Source organism: Ovis canadensis, chromosome 3 (assembly GCF_042477335.2).
Source record: "Ovis canadensis isolate MfBH-ARS-UI-01 breed Bighorn chromosome 3, ARS-UI_OviCan_v2, whole genome shotgun sequence".
NCBI lineage: Eukaryota > Metazoa > Chordata > Mammalia > Artiodactyla > Bovidae > Ovis > Ovis canadensis.
Genome location: NC_091247.1, coordinates 188,417,166 through 188,444,991, shown reverse-complemented (window position 1 = coordinate 188,444,991; position 27,826 = coordinate 188,417,166). Strand labels below are relative to the sequence as shown.

Genomic DNA, 27,826 nt, shown 5'->3' with positions numbered 1-27,826 from the left:
AATATTGAATGGTTGGTCTTGAAAACGAACAGAGATCATTCTGTCAATTTTGAGATTGCATCCAAGTACTGCATTTCATACTCTTTTGTTTACTATGAGGGCTACTTCATTTCTTCTAAGGGATTCTTGCCCGCAGTAGTAGATAAAATGGTCATCTGAGTTAAACTCACCCATTCCAGTCCATTTTAGTTTGCTGATTCCTAAAATGTCGATGTTCACTCTTGCCATCTCCTGTTTGACCACTTCCAATTTACCTTGATTCATGGACCTACATTCCATGTTCCTATGCAATATTGCTCTTTACAGCATCAGCCTTTGCTTCTATCACCAGTCACATCCACAGCTGGGTGTTGTTTTTGCTTTGGCTCCATCCCTTCATTCTTTCTGGAGTTATTTCTCCTGCTGATCTCCAGTAGCATACTGGGCACCTACCGACCTGGGGATTTCATCTTTCAGTGTCCTGTCTTTTTGCCTTTTCATACTGTTCACTGACAATATTGCTGGGTGTGTGCTTTGTTCATCACTCTAAATCAGATGAGCCCTCTTTATTTTCTGCAGAGAAACTACCAGTCCTCACAGCCTGTCCCACCCTGGGAAAATCTTCCCATTGACTGAGCTGATGGAAGAATAGGTACAGTCTCAGGCCAAAAGCCTCAGGTCAGAGCTTCCCTGGTGGCTCAGACAGAAGAGTCTGCCTGCAATGTGGGAGACCCTGGTTTGATTTCTGGGTTGGTAAGATGTTCTGAAGAAAGAAATGGCAACCCACTCCAGTATTCTTGCCTGAAAAAATCCCATGGATGAAAGAGCCTGGAGTTCTACAGTCCATGAGGTTGCAAACAGTTGGACACGACTGAGCGACTAACACACACAGGCCAGAAGACCACAGATTCTTACTGTTCTTACCCAAAGTTCAGCAGTTTAAAAAATAAATAAGTAAAATAAAATTTTCAGATTGTTACGTGCTTTTGGTCAATTTCCAAAGTACTGAAATGATTGTTGTTGTTGTTAAGTTTTATCCAGCTTTAAAGTTGCTTTTTAAAGGGGTGATTTTTGCCAGCATCATTATTACTCAGTCGTAGCCAAAAGTCCTGCCCTTGCCCTTCACTCCTTTTCTTAAATGTCTCTTTTCTCTTATGATTAAGCAGTCATCTATCTCTGAACACTGGTTCTTTCTTTGATTCTTTCACTAACTCCTTTTGCTAATATTGAAATGTGGGCAGAATATAAGGTTTTTTGCCCTGCATAATCTTTCTCTCCACTCTCTCAGTGATGTCGTAGCTTCTCAAGCCTTTAACTATAATGTCATACAGATGCTTATAGGGTCAGTTCAGTTCAGTTGCTCAGTTGTGTCCGACCCTTTGCAACCCCATGGACTGCAGCATGCCAGGCTTCCCTCTCCATCACCAACTCCCAGAGCTTGCTCAAACTCATGTCCATCAAGTCGGTAATGCCATCCAACCGTCTCATCCTCTGTCATCCCCTTTTCCTCCTGCCTTCAATCTTCCCCAGCATCAGGGTCTTTTCCAGTGAGTCAGTTCTTCCCATCAGATGGCCAAAGTATTGGAGTTTCAGCTTCAGCATCAGTCCTTCCAATGAATATTCCGGGTTGATTTCCTTTAGGATTGACTGGTTGGATCTCCTTGCAGTCCAAGGGACTCTCAAGACTCTTCTCCAACATCACAGGTCAAAAGCATCAATTCTTTGGTGCTCAGCTTTCCTTATAGTCCAACTCTCACATCCATACATGACTGCTGGAAAAACCATAGCTTTGAGTAGATGAATGGACCTTTGTCGGCAAAGTAATGTCTCAGCTTTTTAATATTCTGTCTAGGTTAGTCATAGCTTTCCTTCTAAGGAGGAAACATCTTTTAATTTCATGATTGCAGTCACCATCTGCAGAGATTTTGGAGCCCAAAGAAGATAAAGTCTGTCACTGTTTCCGCTGTTTCTCCATCTGTTTGCCATGAAGTGATGGGACCAGATGCCATGATCTTCATTTTTTGAATTTTGAATTTTAAGCCAGCCTTTTCACTGTCTTTTCACTTTAATCAAGAGTCTCTTTAGTTCCTCCTTGCTTTCTGCCGTGAGGGTGGTGTCATCTGCATATCTGAGGTGATTGATATTTCCCCCGGAAATCTTGATTCCAATTTGTGCTTCATCCAGCCCAACATTTTGCATAACGTACTCTGTATATAAGTCAATATCTGCTTATAGGGTCATTATTTCTTATTTAGTCCTTCATGCCTATACTCTAGTTATGAAATTCTGAGTGCTGGCTTCACAATTATGTATGAGCATCTTGTCATCAATACACAGTCAACATGTTCAATTCCCATCTGTAGCTTTCAAACACTTTTTCCACATAACATTTATACTATGTGATGTTTGTGATTATGTGATTGGATTTATTACACAACACCAATATTCTTTTATTCACCAGAATTTGATCACGTGGCTTTATCTTTGATTCATCATTTTTCCTCATTCTCTGTGTGTGTTTTTTATACAGTATATTCAAGAGACTTAACATGGAGCTTGCTTCATATAAATGCTCAATATGGTGATGGTGATAATGATTATTATTATTGTTTTATCAAGTATTAAAACTCTGAATCAGCAATATCTGTCTTCTCCATATTATAAGGAAAGGATGGAATTGTGAAAGGAGTGGTAGTTTGAGAATCAGCTAAGCTAGTTAAGATTATAGTCTGCTACTTATAGTCACTTGACCTTAGAAAGCTCCCCTAACTTTTCTGGACCAGTTTCTTCATGTAAAATTTGGGGATCAGTAATATTTTCCTGGAGATATATATGTGTATGCATATGTGTGTGTCTGTCCCCTAGGCTTGCTGGAGAAAGTCAAATGGGATAACTAAACTTATAATATTTGTAAATTACAGGTTATTAAGGGGAGCCATTCACCCTCAGCTTCCATGCTAATTTCAGGCTGTTTTTACTTTTTTCCTGGTCTACAGTAACTTTCAAACTAGTTTCCCTACATGTTCAAAAGGCCACACTGCAATAGATTGATCTTAATAGATGTCATATCTAATGATATCACTCCGCAGCCTGAAAACCTGCATTAGATAAAATAAATCTAAACCCAGCTTGACATTATTACGCCAGATTATGTTTCAGTTTCTTGTTTGCTTTGAATGCAAATATCATGTCTTATCTTAATATTGACACATTTTTACCCTGCAGTGCTCTGGTCCTGGTCATCAGTAAATATATTAAGGGGTTTCCGCTGTGTTTAATGTGAAGAGGAACACATCTTATTTTCAAGTAATCTTTTTTTCTCCCCTTCCACATTAATTGCTTACTGAAAGCATGTTCTATGGACTCAATTTTGCCAGAGCAAAGGAGATCTATTCAGAGTTTGGTTTCTAATGAAAGAAAATACCATGACCTAATGAAAAATTAAAATTTTATTATCTTGTCACTCTTCTACATGTGGAGTCTTTTCAGTTCAAAGGAAATGACATTTATAGTAGCCTTATTATGGGATAGTTTCTGCTGAATCCATAGTCATTTAATATAGTGTTACTTAGTGAACCTCTTTCAATAGATGCTTCTTTTGAAAATCTCTGGAGTTATGATTTGATAGTGTGACCTGACAAACCCTTGTAATGACCAGTCAAAGTAGATGCCATCAATCTGGAATTTTCTTACTTAAAATTCTGCTTGATTTTTTTTTTTTCCTGAGTAGATTGGTGGTCCTCAGACTTTAATGGAAAAAATTGGGTATGTTCTTAAATACATATGCCCAGGCTGTGGTCTCAAAATTGTGGTTTCATAGTTTGGAGTGGTGTTTAGGATTTCCATTTTTAGTAGCATCCCAGGAATGTATCTAATGCAGGTGATACACAGGCTACACTTTGTAGAGAAACACTGCCCTTAGTGAAAGTTCTGTATTACCTTGAGTTTTTAGACTGGCTAACCTAATTTTTAAATCTTTCTTTAAAAACCTTTCTCATTACAGAAACAGAAGATCTGTGGGAGCTTGACTTTGCAGCATCACATGCTAGAACCTGTTCAGCGCATTCCCCGGTATGAGATGCTCCTTAAGGACTACCTAAGGAAATTGCCCCCTGATTCTCTGGACTGGAATGATGCTAAAAGTAAATCCCCCCTTCCATTATGGGATAATTTAATGGCCAAGTAGCATTGTGATTTCAAAGTGAAGTAGAAGCCACTTTAGTAAAATATTGGTGCCAGAAAATAACCTCACTGGAAATTGTTATCAACACCTCAATTAGGCAAGCACTTTTGAGCCCAAATGATAGGTTTAGAGCAATGCAAATCACATTTCTCATGCTGGTTTCACAGTAGTGATTAACTCTGAAATATAAAACTGTAGTCTTAGAGACATCTGGAATAGCAATACACAATTATCTTCTCACAGGAAGAATACAACCATTCAGAATTACTAGTGCTGCTGGTTAATTAGGGGGGTAGATATATACCAAGAAAACTAAGATGACATTTACTATTTAAAAATAGCCTAAGCAAAGTGATTTCTCTCTACTTTTTACTAAGATAGAAGAGAAAATAATGCTGTTTAGTGTCAGCATTTTCCCTGAGAAACCTTTATTCCTGTTCTACTCATTATCTTTTTTTTAAATTAGATCATAATGAAAGATTTTTTAGGACCTACGCATTTCAATAAGATATTTGTTTTCTTGTATACTTTTGAAAAAATCAGTTAACTGTGTAGAATGAAAATTTAACTTGGATTGGTAATCAACATGCACTACAACTGCTACTAAAACCAGCAGAACTAGCAGTAAGATTGGAAGTTAGATTACTATTGCTACTTCTCAGACTAGTCTCTTGGGCAGTAGCCCCAGCCCATCTTAACTTGTCTTCCTCTACCTGGGATCCTATATGGAATGTACTGAATTGCCCAAATCAGGATAATTCTCTAAAATTTAAATAAAAATTCCTTTTCTTCTATATTCAAAGGCTTAGACTTGTGCTAAGGTACCTATGTCAAAAGTGAGAAAGTTGAAATTATCTGATGGTCCAGTAGTTAAGAATTCACCTGCCAATGCAGGGGATACAGTTTTGATCTCTTGCCTGGGAAGATTCCCCATGCTGCAGAGCAACTAAGCCTGTGTACCACAACTGTGGAACGTGTAAGCCACAACTACTTAGCCATGCACCATAGAGCTCATGTTCCACAAACAAGAGAAGCCACAGAAGTGAGAAACCCATACAGCACAACAAAGAGTAGCCCCTGATTGCTGCAACTAGAGAAATCCTGCACACAAAAACAAAGACCCAGGGCAGCCGAAAAAAAATTAAATAAATAAAAATTTAAAAATAGAAAAAAAAGACTGTGCAGTGAGAGGGGTAGGGGCTGGTGGTCCCCACACCGCCTCCCCCCTCTCCAAAATGAGAAAGTCGGCAACATAATAGGGTATTTTATTGCTCTTTGATTTCCCATTACTACTTATACTAACATTCTAAGGAAACACAGAAATACTTTTAGAAACCTAAAAGTAGAAGGAAAAGCAGCAAAAGTGCATTTTGTTCAGCAGTAGAACAAAGAAGACAGAAAAGTTGGTTCAGAATGATGAGGTTGTTGTGATACCAGAATTAACCCAACCAGTATTCATAAGATAGAAAAGAAAGGAGGAGAGCAGGGCATGATGGAGGATTGAGAACATTCCCTCAGGTTAACCCAGCAGGAAGCCTCAGCTTCCACCTTCGACCTCTCTTCACCAGTAGTCCTGGAGCTCCTACCTTCCCCGTTCCTATCTCTTACTACCACTTGCCCTAGCAACAAAACCTTCCATCGACATTGGCATCAGAAAATTCTCTTTTACCTAGATTAGAACTGTGAGTGTGTTTTCCCAGAGAAAACTGATTATGTTTGTTGGTTAATTTACTTGCAAAACTAGTTAAATACTTACTACTGCTGAAATGTAGAGCTTTTGAGTCAGAAGACTTAGTTTCAAATGTAGCCCTTCAGTATCATCATCTGTGACCCTACCCAAGGAACATCATTCTCTACTTCTTTCATCTGCCAAATGAAGCTTATGTATTTTCCATTCAGGGTTGCATAAAAATGAATTGACACAATATATATGAACACGCCTGACAAAGCGCCTTGTAACAAGCTATTGTCATGATATTTGCTATTTTGAAGATTCCTAATGAATTAAATGTACCTGTGAGCCTAGTCACTGTATATGACTTTTTATGAGTAAATACCTTTCAAATTCCAAATCATGTGCTTACAAATGAACTTTGGAAGTATCCAATTTGTAAATGGAAATTGCTCCTGCTTTTATTGTGTGTCTTTGGTCTCAGATTCCTTATTACGCTATATATTACTCAGCTATCTAGTAATGTAAAAAGGACAAAATATATTTACTTTTCTTTTTTCCTGTTTAGAATCACTTGAAATTATATCTACAGCAGCAAGCCATTCTAATAGTGCAATAAGAAAAATGGTAAGTAGTTTTCAGAGGAAATGGGAATCTTTTAGTTAGATAATTGTTAATAATGTAGTCTAATATTATCTACAGTTTTGGACCAAAATGAATTGACACAAGTGAACAAAAAATATTGTTTATAAAGTGTTTAGAACTATCTGTGATTATCCTCTTCCCTCTTCTCCCAGGTTTTAATTTGCTCTTAACTGATCTTTATACTTAAGCTTATGCTTAGTTCCAATCCTTTCTGAATTGTGTAGATTTTAGCTGCGGTCATTGATTAAAGGCATTAAGATGAAACCTCCTTATATTTGATCTTGCTATGTTTTGTTTAATTTCCTAGGAAAACCTAAAGAAACTCTTAGAGATTTATGAAATGTTGGGAGAAGAAGAAGACATTGTAAATCCTTCAAATGAATTAATAAAAGATGGACAGATCCTCAAACTAGCTGCTCGAAACACATCAGCACAAGAACGCTACCTTTTCTTAGTAAGTTTTGTAGTATGAGGAATACTACAAATGAGGAATTCACATAAGAATACCTTATAACACTGTTATATGTATCTTGGAAAAGAAGGGCACTTGCTTGCTCACCTAAGCAATTATTTCTAATCTGATTTAGTCAGTACTGTCTGGATTCCACATCAGGGAATGTCCATAGTAACTGAAACTTGTTCTTTGAAGGACACAAATCTGTTTTTGAAGTATTTTTTTGTGTACTTATCATGTGTAATTTATTTCAGTAACACATAGTGAAGATAAATTTAATGTTTCCTTGAAGATCATAGGCATCAGTGTATACGTGAGGAATCACTATTTTATTTTTGTTTAAAGAAATATATAGACAAAGTTGTAAAACTTGTGCTTCAAATGTCTATGTAAAAGTACATGAGTTTGCTACATCGTTCTTTTTCACTGTAGTCACTCCCTGTCCCTCTCTTAACTTTCTGGAAATGACAATTAGTCTAGAACTTCCTGGAGAAGGAATGGCAAACCACTTCAGTATTCCTGCCTTGAGAACCCCATGAACAGTAGGAAAAGGCAAAAAGATATGACACTGAAAGATGGACTCCCCAGGCCAGTAGGTGCCCAATGTGCTACTGGAGAAGAGTGGACAAGTAACTCCAGAAAGAATGAAGAGATGAAGCCAAAGCAAAAACAACACCCAGCTGTGAATGTGACTGGTGATGGAAGTAAAGTCCCATGCTGTAAAGAACAATATTGCATAGGAACATGGAATGTTAGGTCCATGAATCAAGGTAAATTGGAAGTGGTCAAGCAGGACATGGCAAGACATTTTAGGAATCAGAGAACTAAAATGGACCAGAATAGATGAATTTAGTTCAGATGACCATTATATCTGTTACTGGGGACACGAATCCCTTAGAAGAAATGGAGTAGCCCTCATAGTCAACCAGAGTCCAAAATGCAGTACTTGGATGCAATCTTATAAATGGCAGAATGATTTTTGTTCATTTCCAATGCAAACCATTCAGTATCACAGTAATCCAAGTCTATGTCTCAACCACTAATGCCAAAGAAGTTGAAGTTGAATGGTTCTATGAAGACCTACAAGACCTTCTAGAACTGGTAACAAAAAGATGTTCTTTTCATCATAGGGGACTGGAATGCAAAAGCAGGTAGTTAAGAGATACCCAGAGTAACAGGCAAGTTTGGCCTTGGGGTACAAAATGAAGTAGGGCAAAGTCTAACAGCTTTGTCAAGAGAACACACTGGTCATACAAAACACCCTCTTCCAACAACACAAGAGAAGACTCTACACATGGACATCACTAACACCAAAATTAGATTGATTATATTCTTTGCAGCCGAAGATGGAGAAGCTCTATACAGTCAGCAAATACAAGACTGGGAGTTGCCTGTGGCTCAGATCATGATATCCTTATTGCAGAATTCAGACTTAAACTGAAGAAAGTAGGGAAAGCCACTAGACCGTTTAGGTATGAACTAAATCAAATCCCTTATGATTATACAGTGGAAGTGACAAATAGATTCAAGGAATTAGACGTGATAGAGTACCTAAAGAATGATGGACAGAGGTTCATAACATTGTATAGAAGGCAGTGATTAAAACCATCACCAAGAAGAAGAAATGCAAAAAACCAAACTGTTTGTCTGAGGAGGCTTTACAAATAGCTGAGAAAAGAAGAGAAGCTAAAGGCAAAGGAAAAAATGAAGGATATACCCATTTGAATGCAGAGTTTCAAATAATAGCAAGGAGAGATAACAAGCCTTCCTAAGTAATCAATGCAAAGAAATAAAGGGAAACAATAGAATGGGAAAGACTAGAGGTCTCTTCAAGAATATTAGAGATAACGGGAACATTTCATGCAAAGTGAAAGTGAAAATCACTGTTGTGTCCGACTCTGCGACCCCATGGACTATACAGTCCATGGAATTCTCCAGGCCAGAATACTGGAGTGGGTAGCATATCCCTTCTCCAGCGGATCTTCCCCACCCAGGAATTGAACTGGAGTTGCCTGTATTGCAGGTGGGTTCTTTACCAATTGAGCTATTAGGGAAGCATCTTCATGCAAAGATGGGCACAATAAAAGACAAATGGTATGGACCTAACAGAAACAGAAGATAATGGAAAGAGGTGGTAAGAATACACAGAAGAACTATAGAAAAAAGTTATTAGTGACCCAGATAACCATGATTGTGTGATCACTCACCGAGAGCCAGAAATCTTGGAGTATGAGGTCAAGTGGGCCTTAGAAAGCATCACTATGAGCAAAGCTAGTGGAGGTGATGGTCATGCAAAATGCTGGGCTGGATGAAGCACAAGCTGGAATTCAGATTGCTAGGAGAAATATCAGTCATCTCAGATATGCAGATGATACCACGCTTATGGCAGAAAGCAAAGAAGAATTAAACAACCTCTTGATGAAAATGAAAGAGGAGAGTGAAAAAGCTGGCTTAAAACTCAACATTCAAAAAACGAAGATTGTGGCATCCAGTCCCATCACTTCATGGCAAAAAAGGGAGGAAACAGTGACAGACTTTATTTTCTTGGGCTCCAAAATCTCTGCAGATGTTGATTGCAGCCATGAAATTAAAAGACGCTTGCCCCTTGGAAGAAAAGCTATGACCAACCTAGACAGCATATTCAAAAACTGAGATGTTACTTTGCCAACAAAGGTCCATCTAGTCAAAGCTATGGTTTTTCCAGTAGCCATGTATGGATATGAGAGTTGGACTGTGAAGAAGGCTGAGTGCCGAAGAATTGATGCTTTTGAACTGTGGTGTTGGAGAAGACTCTTGAGAGTCCCTTGGACTGCAAGGAGATCAAACCAGTCACTTCTACGGGAAATTATTCCTGAATATCATTGGAAGGACTATGCTAAAGCTGAAGCTCCAATTCTTTGGCCACCTGATGGGAAGAACTGACTCATTGGAAAAACCCTGATGCTGGGAAAGATTGAAGGCAAGAGGAGAAGGGGACGACAGAGGATGAGATGGTTGAATGGCATCACCGACTCGCTGGACATGGGTTTGAGTGGACTCCGGGTGTTGGTGCTGGACAGGGAGGCCTGGCATGCTGTGGTTCATGAGGTCTCAAAGAGTCAGACACGACTGAGTGACTGAACTGAACTGAACTAGGACTTACTGACAATAAGTGCTCTTCTTGGGGCATCCAGGCCTTTATATTTTAGTCTCTATTAATTCCATTTCCTTTCTATATCTAATGATACAATAATAATCATAACAGCTAACAATGTTTAATAATAAACTAACCTTGAATAATTGAATAATAGCTCAGTAAATTTTAGCTATTTCTGTGATTGTTATCCTAGGCAAAGAAACAGTTACATTGATAAAGAGGCTGCCCTGTGACTGTCACATGACACATTCTCAGGATGTTAGTCACGTCTGACTTTTCTGCTGCATGGCAGTCATGTCACGAGCCTTGGTATGAGTTGTTGGGGACTAGAGGATTCTGATTGCAGCTTCCCTTGAAAGACAAATTTATAGAAACTAACTGTCATGCAGAGGGTGTTCATGATATCTCTCATTTTTAAAAAAGAACATTTGGTCACCAGACAATCCAACATTTCTAGTTCAAGTTTATAAAGCTCAAGAAAATTGAAAACATGCCCACACAAAATTTGTACATGAATGTTCTTAGCAAAATTATTTATTACAGCCCCAAAGTAGAAACAACCTAAATGTTCATCAGTTGATGAATAGATAAACAATTTGGTATACCTATCCACTGGAATATTATATGGCAGTAAAATGGAATAAAATACTAATATATGCTATGTGGATAAACTTTGAAACATTGTGTAAGTGAAATAAGCCACTCACAAAAGGCCACATTGTATGATATGAGTTCATTTATATGAAATGTCTAGAATATTACTTACTACTTACAGAAAGTAGTGGTGGTAGCCTTGGGCTGGTGGGGAGAGGAAATAGGCACAGGATTTCTGTTTAGAGTCATAAAGTGTTCTGAAATTAGTAGTGATGGTTGCACAACTTACAGCTATATAAAAACCATGAATTATACTTTTTAAAAGGGTTTTTTGAATTATATCTCATAGCATAATTTTTATAGATAGTTTCCAAATTACCTATAAAAAAAAATCTTCATTTGGGCTCAAAAGAAGAACTTCACCTTTCAGAGGTTTTATAGAGACCTAAATGTAAATCAGGGACTTGTAATATTTTATTAGGGTTCAGAGAGCTATTTACTTAGAAATATAGGTTTGGTTACTCGGATATGGTGCAGCCAACACATCAGGAGATGATTGCCATTGAAAAGATAGTTATACCCACAGATCCCAAAAGGTGGAGGAACGCCACACCAAGGGCTTCATGAAAAAGCACCAAGGTTGGTAGAAGGCAGAGGGAGCAAGCAGAACATGTGGGCAAGAACTTTTAGTTTGGTTTCTGCAAGAAGGAATAGGCAAGGCAGGGAAAACATGCTTAGAATTTACTGGTTTAAATCATTTCATTAGGCTGTGGAGCACAGGGACTGTTGCCTGGTACCTAGCCTTAGGGTTCTTGGAAAAGGGGAATACTGGCCCAAAGTATAAGAACTCAATAGAGAAGGTTGTTGGGGTGTGGACTCTGGGTCTGTTAGTTTAAAGTTACCCTTGCACGTGAGTCAGTCACTGTCTCAGAATTGAGTAGTCCTGAGAGGGAGTATCACTTCATGGCAAATAGATGGGGAAACAGTGACAGACTTTATTTTGGGGGGCTCCAAAAACACTGCAGATGGTGATTGCAGCCATGAAATTAAAAGACACTTACTCCTTGGAAGGAAACTTATGACCAACGTAGACAACATATTAAAAAGCAGAGATATTACTTTGTCAACAAAGGTCTGTCTAGTCAAGTCTCTGGTTTTTCCAGTAGTCATGTATAGATGTGAGAGTTGGACTAAAGAAAGCTGAGCACAGAAGAATTGATGCATTTGAACGGTGATGTTGGAGAAGACTCTTGAGAGTCCCTTGGACTGCAAGAAAATTGAACCAGTCCATCCTAAAGGCGATCAGTCCTGGGTGTTCACTGGAAGGACTGATGTTGAAGCTGAAACTCCAATACTTTGGCCACCTGATGTGAAGAGCTGACTCATTGGAAAAGACCCTGATGCTGGAAAAGATTGAGGACAGGAGGAGAAGGGGACGACAGAGGATGAGATGGCTGGATGGCATCACTGACTCGACGGACGTGAGTCTGAGTGAACTCTGGGAGTTGGTGATGGACAGGGAGGCCTGGCATGCTGCGGTGCATGGGGTCACAAAGAGTCGGACATGACTGAGCGACTGAACTGACTGACTGAGAGCGGGCAGTCCTCCAATGTCAGCAGGGCCCCAAAATGTCAGAGCATCAGAAATCCACATTAAAAAGACATGCTTAATATCTTTTCTGGGCAAAATGCCTGGTAGTCAGTGTCTTCCGTTTGTCTTTACCTTTAGGTTCAGTTCAGTTCAGTCGCTCAGTCGTGTCCGACTTTTTGCGACCCCATGAATCGCAGCATGCCAGGCCTCCCTGTCCATCACCAACTCCCAGAGTTCACTCAGACTCACGTCCGTCGAGTCAGTGATGCCATCCAGCCATCTCATCCTCTGTCGTCCCCTTCTCCTCCTGCCCCCAATCCCTCCCAGCATCAGAGTCTTTTGAGTCAACTCTTTGCATGAGGTGGCCAAAGTATTGGAGTTTCAGCTTCAGCATCAGTCCTTCCAAAGAAATCCCAAGGTTGATCTCCTTCAGAATGGACTGGTTGGATCTCCTTGCAGTCCAAGGGACTCTTAAGAGTCTTCTCCAACACCACAGTTCAAAAGCATCAATTCTTCGGCACTCAGCCTTCTTCACAGTCCAACTCTCACATCCATACATGACTACTGGAAAAACCATAGCCTTGACTAGACGGACCTTAGTCGGCAAAGTAATGTCTCTGCTTTTGAATATACTATCTAGGTTGGTCATAACTTTTCTTCCAAGGAGTAAGCATCTTTTAATTTCATGGCTGCAATCACCATCTGCAGTGATTTTGGAGCCCCCAAAAATAAAGTCTGACACTGTTTCCACTGTTTCCCCATCTATTTCCCATGAAGTGATGGGACCGGATGCCATGATCTTTGTTTTCTGAATGTTGAGCTTTAAGCCAACTTTTTCACTCTCCTCTTTCACTTTCATCAAGAGGCTTTTTAGCTCCTCTTCACTGTCTGCCATAAGGGTGGTGTCATCTGCATATCTGAGGTTATTGATATTTCTCCCGGCCTTCCACCTCTTCAACATTAGTGTTACAGTTTCTGTAGTTAAACTTTAAGCTATATGTCTACCAGTGGTCTTGGTTTAATGTTCACATTTGAGAATTATGTGGAAATAGTTTTGGATTGAATACCTTAATACAGAGCCAGTATAAGAAGCTGTTTGGAGCACAGATGACTAAGAGCCTTGAGGGGATGCAGCAGTAGTGACTTTGAGGAAAGCATGTGAAAGTACCTCTCTTGTTCCAGTTATTATAAGTTATCAAACATGTCATTCTCCTTCCGGGAGAATGAAGTTCTACAGGAGAAATTTTAGGAAAGCCTTATCCATCTTTTGAAGACCATCTTAGAAGCATTTCCTGTGATGTTCATTCTTTCAGTCCTCCCCCTTTAGTACTGCACTTGTCATAGAACCTCTCTTCTCTGCAGTACACATTTATTCCCATGGAGTATCTTACTTTTCTTATATGCAGAGACTTCAGAAGTAACTTTTTATTTTCCTTTCTCTCTAGAAGTAAAATGAGGGCTAGTTTTCTATTTCTTACTCTGAAGATATTACATTTGTAAATCTGAAAAGCCAAATTTATATTTAAAATTCGATTTCTGCTTTCAAATGATCATCATGTGTTTGCATTGTTTTCTTGCCTCCTCATTATGCTTTTCACGTTAATGTAGGGCACTCTATTGAGTAAATAATCACATCTGACATCTTAAAGAAACCACTAAATTCTCGCATAGAATAAGAGATTTTATTCTTGGCTCTTTGGAGTTCTAGTCCTTATTTCCTTGTAGCTTTTGACTGAGTCATTATATATATATATACACACACACACACACACATACATATATGTATATATGTACATATATATTTTTTTATGTTGACTAATTTAAAACTTTAATATAGACCAGGCACTGGAAATTTTCTCCAAAATTTTATTTTTACATTCTAAAGCAAACTTTAATGAACTGTCATGAGTGGGATATAAAATTGAATTGTTTCAGTCAGGTAATATATTTTAAGAGAATTGAAAGAATCAAGGAACACTGAAGATCAAGTAGGTGAAACCCCCCTACTGTTTTAATAAAACTGAGATTTTCTTCTAAGTTTTGGTACAGTCTAGCTCTTCTACAGCTTGCCAGCCAGAGAATGCTTTATCAGTAACTACTTCTGAGCTATGGGCATGGAATAAAAAGAATCCCTTTCATTGAAAGGGAAAGTCAGTCTACTTGGTCCTACAGTTGTTATAACTTACTCTTTTAGTCCTAGCAAAAACCCAGAGAAGGTGATGGTGACTTTTGCCATAGGAGCAAGATTCACACAGGGAATAGGACTAGCTATTTAATTCTTCTATGTATATGACATGGACTTCTTTGTAAGCATTATCACCTGCACCTCTAAGTAGAAGAAGAAGGGTATTTATTAGGTATCTTATAACCTGAGTTTATATAAGGTTAATATATAATATTGACAATTTAGAATGCGAAGTCCCACTTAGGAAGAATAGGGGAAATGTAATCCTGAAAGCATGAAAGGGAAAGAGAAGCACATCATTATAAGACAGTCTGTCATCTTTTGTGAGCATAACTACCAAAAGCAAATGCTCAGAACTTCCATATTCATGGGCTTGTGTTTCTATAAGATGATAAGACTTTGTCGATCTTTATCCATCACATTTGAGTATGTATATCTGATAACTCAGAAATTTCATTCCTTAACATTACATTTGTCACTCAGTTTGCAGAAAAATTTGATTGTTGTTGCTGTCTTGAAAGTGTGAGTCCTCTCCATTTTGGTGGCTGCTTTGTAGCCCTGCTGCACTGTTCAGATGTTGCAAAACCCCCTCCTGAGAAGGCCTTGATAGAAGAGAGAAAGAAATAGTAACATGAACAGTTAGCAAGCAAGGTGTTGCCTTAATCAAGCTGCAGTGATGATGATAACCTTTAAGAGTAGCTTCAGATCTCCAAATTTTGTGCACTACAAGGAGGCTGTGATTGCCATACTTAGAATATAGTGGGCAACTAACGATAAAGATGGATTCTATTCCCTTCTAGAAATGTGAATTTGAAGTGTTGTAGTTAGGTATATCTGATTAAAATGTATTTGGTTACCTTTTATTTCCGCATTATCCAGTGTGGAAATGAAATTTATGACACTGGTCATAGGAAGTTAAAAATAATGTATGAGGAACAACTGGTTAAAAAATTTACTTTCAGAATGAGTACAGTGGACATTGTCACATAAACATGTTGAAATGCTTTAAATATCCATCAACATTTCTTTGATGTTTGGAGTTAAACAGAAGACCTGGCAGAACAGGACATTATTCCTCATTTAATCCTCTCAGCAACTTGTGACTTTTGTGATCAACCTTGTGATCCTGAGGAATGAGAGGTTACATAAGAGGTTAAGTTCTCAGTAGCTTTTGTCTTATAAAAAATATATTTAATCTTAGAAACAATGTTAGAAACAATAAATATGAAGTAGGAAGAAAATTATGGACCTTCTTTAGTAATCTGCCTGCAAGTTAATCTAGGTACTTAGACTTTCATCCTTTTGCATAATTTAATATATTTAAAAGTTAATTAAATGCCCTCCCCAAATCATTGCTTGGTAGTAATTAGCAGGAGCTGTTCATTGTTGAAATGAGGCAGTAATTTGATTCAGTTTCAAAATAAATTCTTCATTTTAAGTAAAGACTTTTTACTAAAATAGATGACTTTTCTGTTAATTCATACATGATGAATTCTTATTGGAGATGGGTGACAATATAAAACAGTGACTTTGTTTTTTCCAGATGATTTACTGTTCTAACCCATGCTCTAATAAATTTAAATGAATAATGTACCTACTTTTAAAAATTGTTTATTTATTTTTTAATTGAGGGATAATTGCTTTACAGACTTTCATTGTTTTCTGCCAAACCTCAACATGAATCAGCCATAGGTATACATATATCCCCTCCCTTTTGAACCTCCTTCCCATCTCCCTCCCCATCCCACCACTCCTCTAGTTTGTTACAGAGCCCCGTTTGAGTTTTCTGAGCCATACAGCAAATTCTTGTTGGCTGTCTGTTTTACATATGGCATTGTAAGTTTCCATGTTACTCTTTCTGTACATCTCACCCTCTCCCCTCTCCCCATGTCCATAAGTCTATTCTCTATGTCTATTTCTCCATTGCTGCCCTGTAAATAAATTCTTCAGTATCATTTTTCTAGATTCCATATATATGCATTAGAATAATGATATTTGTCTTTCTCTTTCTGACTTACTTCACTCTGTATAATAAACTTAACATTAAGCACATTGGTAAAAATAATTGCTAAATATTGCTCTTTTCCTTTAACAGCTATTACAGACTTGTTGGCTGAGATACAACAATTATTAATTTTATTGTCTAAGGGCTTCAACTTACGTGGCTGAGAACTTCAGTTTCTGGTATATAGAAGATCCTTAATAAATTGTTACTGAACTGCCGGGGTCCAGCCCCGGTGGATCCAGGAAATTCGAAGGGTGGACGGCGTTGGCGTGGAAAGACTTGTTTATTGATTGATATAAGATTAGATTAAGAAACTATAGTGTAGTAGGAAGATTAAGTGGAGGAAGAGGGCTGAATAGCTTGGTTTACGCAGAAGACCAATAAAATTCCAGACAAGGAATTTGCACCATCTACGTTGGGCCACCGGCGCCCGCTTGAATATCTAAGGGTGCCTTGCCTTAAGCTCCCTTTCGCGTGGGTCTTAACAGCCAGGGCAAGTAAGTAGACCTGGCGAGCCTCCGCGCCCCAGGTGGAGATTCAGCCTGAAATTAAAGAGCAGAGAGAGGAAAAGGGAGAGAAGAAGAGAGAGAGAAAAAGACAGGGGGGAAGCCAGATTCCCAAGAAACCAGGCCGAGAGACTAGTTCGAGAAACTGGCCCGAGAAGCTGGTCCGAGAAACTGGTCCCATCCTTTATTGTTCAGAAGGCCTTTTATACTTTTGATAAAACATGGAGATCAATGGGTAACACAAAATTAAGTAGCGTTCGCAGCCCAGACTCTTTCTGTATATCATTTTGTATACAAAAGGTCTCAGGTGATTTACATTATCTTCTGGCCAAGAGGCTTGTTAACACTTTTTGGCTCTCTTAATGAATGTTAATTTTGTTTCCCCTGAAGTGTTTTTCTTTAATCTGCATCTCCTTAAAGCATTAAAGTTACATCTCTATAGAACAAAGGTGCAGAGGGATATAACAAAGAAGGTACTTAACTCAAAGATCTAATGTTGCTAATACCAGGTCTACTACTTGTTTTTCTATATACCAACTATATCTAAAAATAAAGGATATGAAAATTTGGCAGCAAGCATTGACTCAACAAATGAAACTTTTAATCAGTCCTATTCTAAAGATTTTGACTCTTCGGAAGCCCCTACATTCCTAGGATGTTTTAAGCTTCCTGTGCCTCCTGCGGTCAGGAGGCCTCAAACAATCACATGCGCAGCTGTAGGAGTCCTGCAGGCAGGCTAGAAAGCCATCAGAGGGGTTTTTGGATTGAAACACTCTTCCAAATGCAGAGGACTAAAGCCCTGAATTGACTTTTTCCAGAAAATGTCAGAAGAGTGGAAAAGCAGAGCACAAAAACCGGCAGATTTTTGTTGGGGTACATGCTTAGGAATTTCCAGAGGGGTCCCTGAAGTCTGAGCACGCCTTGCGTATGTCAGCTTCCTTCCTCATGACCTTGTCACGGGCGGGATTCCTCACACTGGCTCCCGGCACTGAACCTAAGTTCTTTAACTCATTTTCTTACTAGTATAAAAGGATTTATTTACTTAAATATTAGCAAAATATTTATGAACCAACAAAGGAAAATACATGCTACATATTTTATAATTAATCATTTTGATATAAGCATAAAAGCTCTATAGTATAGAAATAATTTTTTCACAAAGAAAGCATGATATTCCCTGGAATTTTTGTCTTGGGCTACTTTCAATGTTGGTCACTTTCCTCTGCCTTGTTTTCCTGTTTTTTTTTAACGTGTATTCCTCTTTCTTGCAGTTCAACAACATGTTGTTATACTGTGTGCCAAAATTCAGCTTGGTGGGCTCTAAGTTCACTGTTCGAACCAGGGTAGGCATCGATGGAATGAAAATTATAGAGACTCACAATGAGGAATATCCACACACTTTCCAGATATCTGGGAAAGAGAGAACACTGGAACTGCAAGCCAGGTAAGAGAACCATTCCTTTCTCACAACTTTCCAAAAGCATCAGGTTAAATCGTAGGATACAGTAATTCTGAGGCCTTTTCCCAAGCTTGGTTGAACATAAGTGGAAAGATGTAAGCTCTTGAAAGTCAGAAATTGTCTTCCTTTTTGATTCCTGGTACCTAGGATACTGATCTTTCAGACAGTAAACATTCAATAAATTAATGTGGCTGTTGAGATTTACAAGGTGCAAAGAATGAAGTTGTTGTATTCAAGCCAAAGTTTCAAGTCTTGGAGGAAAAATGTCTCTCCTAACCATTTTCCCCTCTGTCTTTCCTTTTGGTTCACAAATGTTTATTGATGTTTATTATTTCATGATAAACGTTGAAGCTTTAGCAATCTGTCCTTCAGAGACTCTGCATCCATAGGACTTAATGGCACTTTGGTCTAGAGAATGACTGGAGGAGGCATTTTGGAAAAGCTAATTCTCCTGCCACAATTGATGATACATAAAGGGGGTCATTTGGGCGTTAGTAGCCTTTTGCAACCAGGAATTATGGAAGGGGTGGCTCTTCTTATATGCTTTATTGAGTAGGAGAAAAGAGCTAGAGATCTAATATCCATCCTTCTAGCATAACCATGTTTGAAAAGAAAAAAAAAAAAAAAAACGAAAAACCTGAGAACCACCTGTAGTAGATCACAACCACCTCATGTGTGAACCTCTAGAAAACATAATGCTCTCAGATCTTAAGATATTTGCTTTAAGAAACTATTATCCTTTTATCCTATAAAGACCAAGCATGGTGAAAATTGAGATTGGCCAAAAGTTCTGTACAGATCAGAATGTTAACTACTAATCCCAGCTCTAATAGTTTTGATACCTTAGAGCCTGTGGAGAATCAGAGAGCCCTTCTGTTCCTTTCTGGTTCTGGCTGCTCCCGTGAACTCATCCAAGATATTTGTGCTTATTAGTAAGGCACTTGCCAGGCTACAGTCCATAGGGTTACAAAGAGTCAGATACAGCTGAAGTGACTTAGCACACACAACTCTGTACGAGCTTAAACTTCATATTTTCAAAAGAGAATAAGTTATTTTAGTATGAATTTGTGCCCAGGGAGCAAGGGATTGGTGAATACAGATATGAAACATGTGTCAGACCTGGAAAGTTTGAAGAAATACCTTGCCAGTTCTTTGATTTTCCACAGAAAATATTTAATGAACCTGCTTTGCTTAGGGAGCTTCCAGGAGGGTTCTCTGAGGATTAGGAGGTGGAATTTCAAGCATGAGTTAAAGTGGTGAAGGACTTGGCCTTAAATGTTACAGTTTTCCTACTTTATCATGGTGAGATTCGGACCCCAGCTGTCAAAGCTACGAGAACAAATGTGTGTTGCTGTGCGTGGAAGCTCCTGACTGAAGTCTTATTCAGTGGTTGACTTACTAAGTGGCCCTGGTAACAAGGAAGACTCATCAATATTTCAGATCATCATGAGAGTCTTCATTACTGATGAATGAAGGTGTTGCTGGCTCTGAATGTGAGCATAGTTCCAAATCTGCAAACCTAAGAGATGTGTCTGAACAGTAGACAAGAGATTGTCAAGGTTTCTTGGCTTTCCTGAGTAGGGAGAAACTCAAGCCCCTCCATTAGCAGGTTGGGCTATTTTTCCCTTCAGGATGGGGCTGATCATGAAATTTTTTTCTTAAGTACAGGCAGTTTATCATTTTGCAGAGTTGCAACATGTACTATAGGGTACATTACAATTAGTACTGAAAACACATTCATTTTTCCTTAAATTTCTTATTCCTTTAATCTTATTTGGAGAAGGCAATGGCAACTCACTCCAATACTCTTACCTGGAAAATCTCATGGATGGAGGAGCCTGGTAGGCTGCAGTCCATGGGGTTGCGAAGAGTCAGACACGACTGAGTGACTTCACTTTCACTTTTCACTTTCATGCATTGGAGAAGGAAATGGCAACCTACTCCAGTGTTCTTGCCTGGAGAATCCGAGGGATGGCGGAGCCTGGTGGGCTGCTGTCTCTGAGTTCGCACAGTGTCAGACACAACTGCAGCGACTTAGCAGCAGCAGCCTAATCTCATTGAATTAGTTGTATTTATCACTATTTGGTGACTTGCAGATCTGAATAAAATGTGATTATTTATCTTCTGGTCCATAATGACTCTCTCAAGAGTATAGACGCACATTGAAATTCTCAGAAAGTGAGAAGGATTAAATGGAACCTCAATTTGGGTATATATTTGATGGTATTTAAAGAGAATTCACTTCTGAAGCAAATACAGGAAAAAATGTACTGCTTTTCTTACTAAATAAGTCAGCTTCAAGACTGACCTCTTATACTCTGCTTCCCCTTCCACATTCAAAAGAATATAAGCCTTTGAATCAAAATTATTTTATATAGTTTTTATCAATGGTTTTCTATTGCCAAATGGTTATAAAAATAGAGTAATGAATAAACAAAGGAGTAAAAAAAATCTGTCATGATTAAGAAAGTAAAACAAAAAACATTGAAGACTTATCAAGTTACTTTTCATTTAAAAGGCTAAAAGCAGCTAGCAGATGACTATGTTTCCAGAGCAACAGAGCTGATTTTGTGGGAGTGGGCATAGCATTAGGAGAAATCTTTTTTGAGGGGTAAGATTGAAGCCCCTGCCCCCACCAAGGTTCTTGGTTCAAGGATCCCCATGTGAAAAATAAGCAGACTCTTCAACATTTGGCAGACACAGATTCTAGCAGCATTCCTGGCATATCATGATACTCAGTAATAAATTTGTGAGAAAGATGGATGGTGTTAACGGGAGTAAGCCTCCTGCCAGATTCTCACATCTCATATGTGATACCTGTGGGACTGAGGCATGTGACATTCAGGCTGAGACTGGGCCTCAAACTTAGCCCTAGCCTACCAAATACACACAAACAAACAGAGCCCATTCTTCACAATCCCTCAATTTGGAGATAAAGTCTACTAAATGGGAAATTATTTTCCCACCAGAAAATTATTAAATACTGGGATTCATTAATCTGTGAAATCTCCTTCCCACAGGCATTTAAATCCTTGTTGTGCTTTATCTCTAATGAATTATGCGTGGTGTTGTCTGAAGCCTCCTAGGAAAATAAAATTAAATTGCTTATCAAAAGAAACGTTAAATATCTCCCGGAGGCCTTACAAAGACAATTTATGTTCTCAAGGATAATTACAATCTTTCCTAAGATGGGTTGTGACTAGTAGCCTTTCAAAGCCTTGTGTTTTCATAAAAGTGAATTGGAAGACTAAGCCTATATCTAGTATAACGCTAAATCTACAGATACCTAATATATACTGCTAGTTGATGGTTGTTAAACAAATAGAAGCCCAACTTAACTCTCTCTGTCAAAAATTGTATGTACCAAAATAAATGGATAGTCTAAAACTATGTTTATAAATTCATATGTTCAGTTGCCAGAGATTCTGTTTTAGTTTTATTATAACTCCTTCTTGGACATCCCCAAATTTTTCATAAGGTTGGAATAACATAAAAACATAGTTTTATGCACCAGATATAACTCATTAATTTCTCTTTGTTCACTTTAATTTTTTGTTGTTATATGTTTTAGTTCTGAGCAAGACAAAGAAGAATGGATCAAGGTAAACCTGATTTCTGTTTTCATTTTTGTTTTGTGGTAACCTCTGTATGTCTGCCCCAGTAGTCTTGCCTGAGAATCTCATAGTCAGAGGAGCCTGGCAGGCTCAGATCATAGAAAGAATCAGACACGGTTTAGCAGCTAAACAACAACTGTATGCGTACCCAGATGTGCATATATTGTTGTATTATATTGTAGTCATCAGAATAAGTTAAAGTCATCACCTTTAATTTTTAAGGTGACTTATATCTTAGGTATTTGTTTAATAAAGTATTTATTTAATTAATTTGCATATGATACTTTAATATGTGTTTGAATTTCATATATATTTTAGGCACTTCAAGAGACTATTGATGCTTTCCATCAGAGGCATGAAACTTTCAGAAATGCAATTGCCAAGGATAATGAGATTCACTCAGAGGTTTCTGTAAGTTAAATTAAATTCTTTAAGTTCTTTTCTTTCTGCAGTTGCAGAATATCTATGTAGTCATTTTGTTATCCATTTTTTTTATCCTTTATGCCATCAAAACTGGCTGTTTGGACAGAATCTTATTTCTTAGATGAATACAATAGATTGCCTTTTCATGCTGCTTAAACTTCTTTGAACCTTTGTTTTCTTTTGCATTCTGAGGTTCAGGACATGGTATGAACAATGTTGTTAAAATGCTTCTTAAATGGATGGATGGATGGAAATGACAGTTTTTGCCATTAAAATTGAATCTCTTTCCTTTTTAGACTGCTGAGCTAGGCAAAAGAGCTCCAAAATGGATCCGAGATAATGAAGTTACAATGTGTATGAAATGCAAGGAATCTTTTAATGCCCTGACAAGAAGAAGGCATCATTGTCGAGCATGTGGACATGTATGTGAGATTTCCTGGTCATTAAGGTTGCTAATCAGTATATAAGTGTTATAAAATCATTATCTTAGAAAATAAAAAGAAATCATTCAATAAATCACTTAGTTGATAAACTTATTTTGGTGATAACTTAATGCAAAAGATTGTGTTGGGTCCAGGGGGAAAACTGGTAAGCAAAATGATAGCCAGTTTCACAGAATTCACATTTTAATGGGGAAAATAGATCCGTCAAGTAAACAGACAAGAATTTCAATTGACTATAAATGCAATAAAAAATCAAGAAGTTAAAATGGAGAATAATGGTAAAGAAACAAGATTTGGAAGCAGTTTTACTTAGAAAAATGAAGACCTATCTGAAGGGTTGATATTTAAGCTGATGCCTAAAACGTGAGCTACCATAAAAAAGAAAGGCAAGAAGTACATTAAGGCAGTAAGAGTTGTATATCAAAAGCCCTTTGGTAGGAAGAAGTTGATCTATTCTTGAGACTATCAAAAGGTTATGCAGCTGGAACATAATGAGTGATCTAAGAAATAGATAAATAAGAACCAAAGGAGTCAAGAGCTTTAAGAAAATAAGAGATGAAACCTATAGCTTAAGTAGAAGTTCAGGCTTTTGATAGGGAGAAGGCAACTTCTCTCCATTATAACAGAGGGTGAAGGGAAAGGTGAGTGCTAATGTAGATGTGGTTTTTTTTTTTTTTAATGCGCTTTGATTTATTATTTATTGTTTGCGGGTGTGTTTTTTATTTTCTGGTGGGAAATGAGGGGATTTAGGTCTGATACTATTTACATTTTCACTGATATATGAGGAAGAGTCATCATCCAAAAGCAAAAAGGCAAGGAAGAAGGGGGCAGACGATTTGAAAAAGAGAGTTGTCTCTGGGCAAGTAAAAGAGCCTACAGTGATAGCCTGCTGGCTACCTATAGAGGTTTATGGTTATAAATTTAAAAGGACACATTAGCCCATTTAATACAGTGATGTTTCTCTAACAAAATTCAGCAACGCAAATCAGAAAAGGCAGCTGACAGGTTTGCAGCAATTGAATTGTTGCATGTGGAAAGAGTGAGAAGAAACAAAGCATGAACTGAAGCTGGAGAGAAGTAGTAGCAGGCTTTGGAGGGCCTTATAAACCAAGTTGAAGATTAATACTTTCTTCTAAAAAGCAACACAAAGACAGAAGGGTAGGCATTGTAGTGTCATGATTGAGTGTATTATTAGTATGCTTTTGTGCAACAGTTTTTATTGATAGTACTCATAGATTAGGCTCAATTACTCTGCGTATTTATTCTTCATTTTTTTTCCAAGTTTTGACTCAGTGAGACAGTTTTATAATCAAAACCAAATTGATAGCAAATATCTCTCCCCACCACCACCCTCACCAGGGTAAGACTTTTTAATCTATCACTGAGTTTACTTGAAATGATATCAGATATTGAAATACTATTTTCAATAAACAAAAATATGTTTGAATATTCTGTGGCATAATTTGAAAATAAATATTAGTTGATATGAATTTGCAGATACAGACATGTCTAATTTTAAATCCTAGAGTAATTTCATTGTAATCATGAAAAAACAATGGATAATTTTGATCATGAATTTTACATGCTGTGAATCTAACCCCAAAGTTTTGCTAATATTTCTATTTCTCAAATGTAGTTTTTCTACTATAAATGGAAAATTGCTTCTAGAAACAAGGAGATGATTTTTTAAACCACAAGGTTTTTTGTTTTTTTTTTTAACAATTACCTTATAATAATTTGAAAAAAATACCATTCACTAAGAAGTAGCATGCATTTGCATTGTAGTCATTCATTCTATAAATGTCCTTGGTATTCTATAAATGTCATTGGCATTCTATTAATATTTATTATATAAATAGCAAAATATACAAGGATGATTCCTCATAGAGCTTAGAGCCTAGTGAGGTTGACAGACATTAATCAAATAATCACACCAGTGTATGATTAGAAATTGTGTTCAGTACATGAAAAAAGTACATGATACTTTAGTAACACAGTAGTGAGATGGGCCATATTCTGGAAGTTGGAAGAGTCTTCCTTGAGGAAGTGAAATTTGAGTAAAATATCTGAAGAACGAGCAAGAATTAACTTACTGAAGCATAGATGAGAGAGGGAAGGAAGCATAGCACTTTAGGAACTATAAGAAGTCAGTGTCACTGAAGACAGAATAAAAGGGATAGATTATGCAAGACTTTATAGGCCATGGTTAAAAATTCGCTGGCTATCCAAGAGCAAAGGGAAGATTTTAAAGGAATTTAAATAGAAGAGAAACATATCAGATTAGCATTTTAAAGGAAGTAAGTCTCTCATTCCATTTGGAAAATAGCTTGAAAGGACTCTTAGAGCAGCACCTGGACTCCAGTAATTATGCTACAAGGACCAGTCATGAGGCTATAATGGTCCAAGGACACTGATAGCTTGGACTCAGGTGATTTCAAGGAAGATATGACAGATTGAAAAAGTGCCTGGGAGGTAAAATCAGCAGAACTTTATAATAAGGTGAATCTGTGGGGTGAGGTAAAGAGAGGGGTCAGGATGACTTCTAGGTTTCTGACTTGCCATGACTGGTTAGAAGGCTGTGTTATTTAGAGCAATAGAGAGTACTGTTGGGAGGTCTGAGTGAATAAGGAGAAAGCTGAGGGCAAGGAAGACTATGAATTCCTTTGGGGAGGATATTGATTAAATATCCAGAAGTATGCTTCCCAGGTAACTCGGTAGTAAAGAATCCACCTGCCAATGTAGGAGACGCAGAAGAGGCAGTTTGATCCTTGGGTCACGAAGATCTTCTGGAGGAGGAAATGGCAACCCACTCCGGTATTCTCGCCTGGAAAATCCCATGGCCAGACGAACCTGGCGGGCTGTAGTCCATAGCGTGCAAAGAGTCAGACATGACTGAGTGTACATGCATGCGCATGAACTATGAAAATCTGTACCAAGCCTTCGAAGATTTCCTACCTTTAGGGGCCAGAAAGAGAAGGATGAGCAAGCAGAGCCCATCACAGATAACATTATAATACGATGACAAATATTCTAAATGTTCATGGGAATATTACTAGTCTAGTAAAAAAATTTGCCTTTTGCATTTACCTTTTTCTCATTTATTATTACCCATAACTGATTACTGCTTAAATCTTATTTTATAAATATGGTTATTCACTGTTATTTTTTTTTAATTTAAGGTGGTTTGTTGGAAGTGTTCTGATTATAAAGCTCAACTTGAGTATGATGGTGGTAAATTGAGCAAAGTCTGTAAAGACTGTTATCAAATAATAAGTGGATTCACAGACAGTGAAGAAAAGAAAAGAAAAGGAATTTTAGAGGTATGAAATATTAAATACTGGATATCTTTCAGATTTTTTCTTTTTTTATTTTTTATACTAGAAATAAAATTTCCTTTTAACTCTGAAAAATACAAGTAATATATTTTGTTATTTCTCTTAGTATAACAATTTGGACCATGATGAGCAAGATTTATACTTTTGTTCTGTTGCTGACTCTTGGGATCACGCTTAGTTGTATAGAAAGAAGGGCAGTGCTCAATTAACCAACAAGCATTTGAGAGTAAATCTGGTCCTTCCTTGGTATCTGGGGGATTGATTCCAGGCCCCTCCACAGGTACCAAAATCCATGGATGCTCCAATATCTTATATCCATTCAGTGGTGTGGTACAGCCAGCCCTTCATATCCTTAGGGTCTGTATCCACAGATATAGAGGGCTGATTGTGTATTGACTTTTGTGAAGGTGTAGTCAAATATTAGAGTATTAATTGTATCTCTTTAATGCTCAACTTATTACAATATATCTATATATTTTTAAGAAGAAAGTGTCTCTCTCAATTTCATCATATTGGCTTTGAAAACTACTGTATGATATAAAAATTTAGATTAAAGTCTTATTACCTGAAAAACTCTTCCTGCTTATTGCATTAAAAGCATTGTTTAATGACCAGTGGCAGTAATCTGAGAACTATATTGAAATATGAAATGTCTTACAACTGAATTTGATTTAATGTTTTACATACATTCAGACCTCCCAAACCTAGGAATTATAATGCAATTAATATCTGAAATGAGTTTTATACCCAAATATATTAACAACATAAGTAATAAATTATATAATAAGGCTCTGGGTGACAGAAAGTTCAGGATAGCCTGGAAATCTGTGAAGAATAGGCTCGTGATCAAAATCCTCATGTATCTTAAGTTATAGAAATACTTGGTTTAGTTAGAACATCTACAATTCATTGATTCTAAGAATCACTTAGTATTTATTAAACATCTATGCTGTATAAACATACAAAAGTCATTTCTGTTAACTGAAGAAGGATCATAAACTTTAAAGTCCACTTGAGGTTAAAATGTGAAGAAAGCTGAGAGCCGAAGAATTGATGCTTTTGAACTGTGGTGTTGGAGAAGACTCTTGAGAGCCCCTTGGACTGCAAGGAGATCCAACCAGTCCATTCTAACGGAGATCAGCCCTGGGTGTTCTTTGGAAGGAATGATGCTAAAGCTTAAACTCCAGTACTTTGGCCACCTCATCCGAAGAGTTGACTCGTTGAAAAGTCTCTGATGCTGGGAGGGATTGTGGGCAGGAGGAAAAGGGGATGACAGAGGATGAGATGGCTGGATGGCATCACCGACTTGATGGATGTGAGTTTGAGTGAACTCCGGGAGTTGGTGATGGACAGGGAGGCCTGGCGTGCTGCGATTCATGGGGTTGTAAAGAGTCAGACACAACTGAGCGACTGAACTGAACTGAGGTTAAAGTACAGTCTCACAAGCTATAACTCTGTATTCTTCTAGGATATAGGTGTTGCTTGTATGGCAAACCAGAGTGGACTTTCTCTGTCAGGGCATGGTGGAAAGACATGCTTCAGTAGATCATAGAAACAAAAGTCATAATTTAGTATAAAATTTTTGCAATATGATAATACAAA

General features: G+C 37.7%; 1 protein-coding gene across 11 annotated transcripts in view; it reads left to right on the top strand.

Moving 5' to 3' along the window:
• FGD4 (FYVE, RhoGEF and PH domain containing 4) overlaps nt 1–27,826 on the top strand; it is a 289,247-nt gene that overhangs the window by 199,802 nt on the left and 61,619 nt on the right. For 10 of the 11 annotated variants that reach the window (XM_069585362.1, XM_069585363.1, XM_069585365.1 and 7 more), the window contains 8 exons: nt 3,983–4,121; nt 6,403–6,461; nt 6,787–6,933; nt 18,222–18,394; nt 21,981–22,011; nt 22,342–22,434; nt 22,743–22,868; nt 26,069–26,209. The exons of the other annotated variant lie outside the window; for it this stretch is intronic. In XM_069585362.1, the coding sequence (XP_069441463.1) occupies nt 3,983–4,121; nt 6,403–6,461; nt 6,787–6,933; nt 18,222–18,394; nt 21,981–22,011; nt 22,342–22,434; nt 22,743–22,868; nt 26,069–26,209 (909 nt within the window). The remainder of the gene's footprint in view (nt 1–3,982; nt 4,122–6,402; nt 6,462–6,786; nt 6,934–18,221; nt 18,395–21,980; nt 22,012–22,341; nt 22,435–22,742; nt 22,869–26,068; nt 26,210–27,826) is intronic. 11 annotated transcript variants of the gene reach the window in all.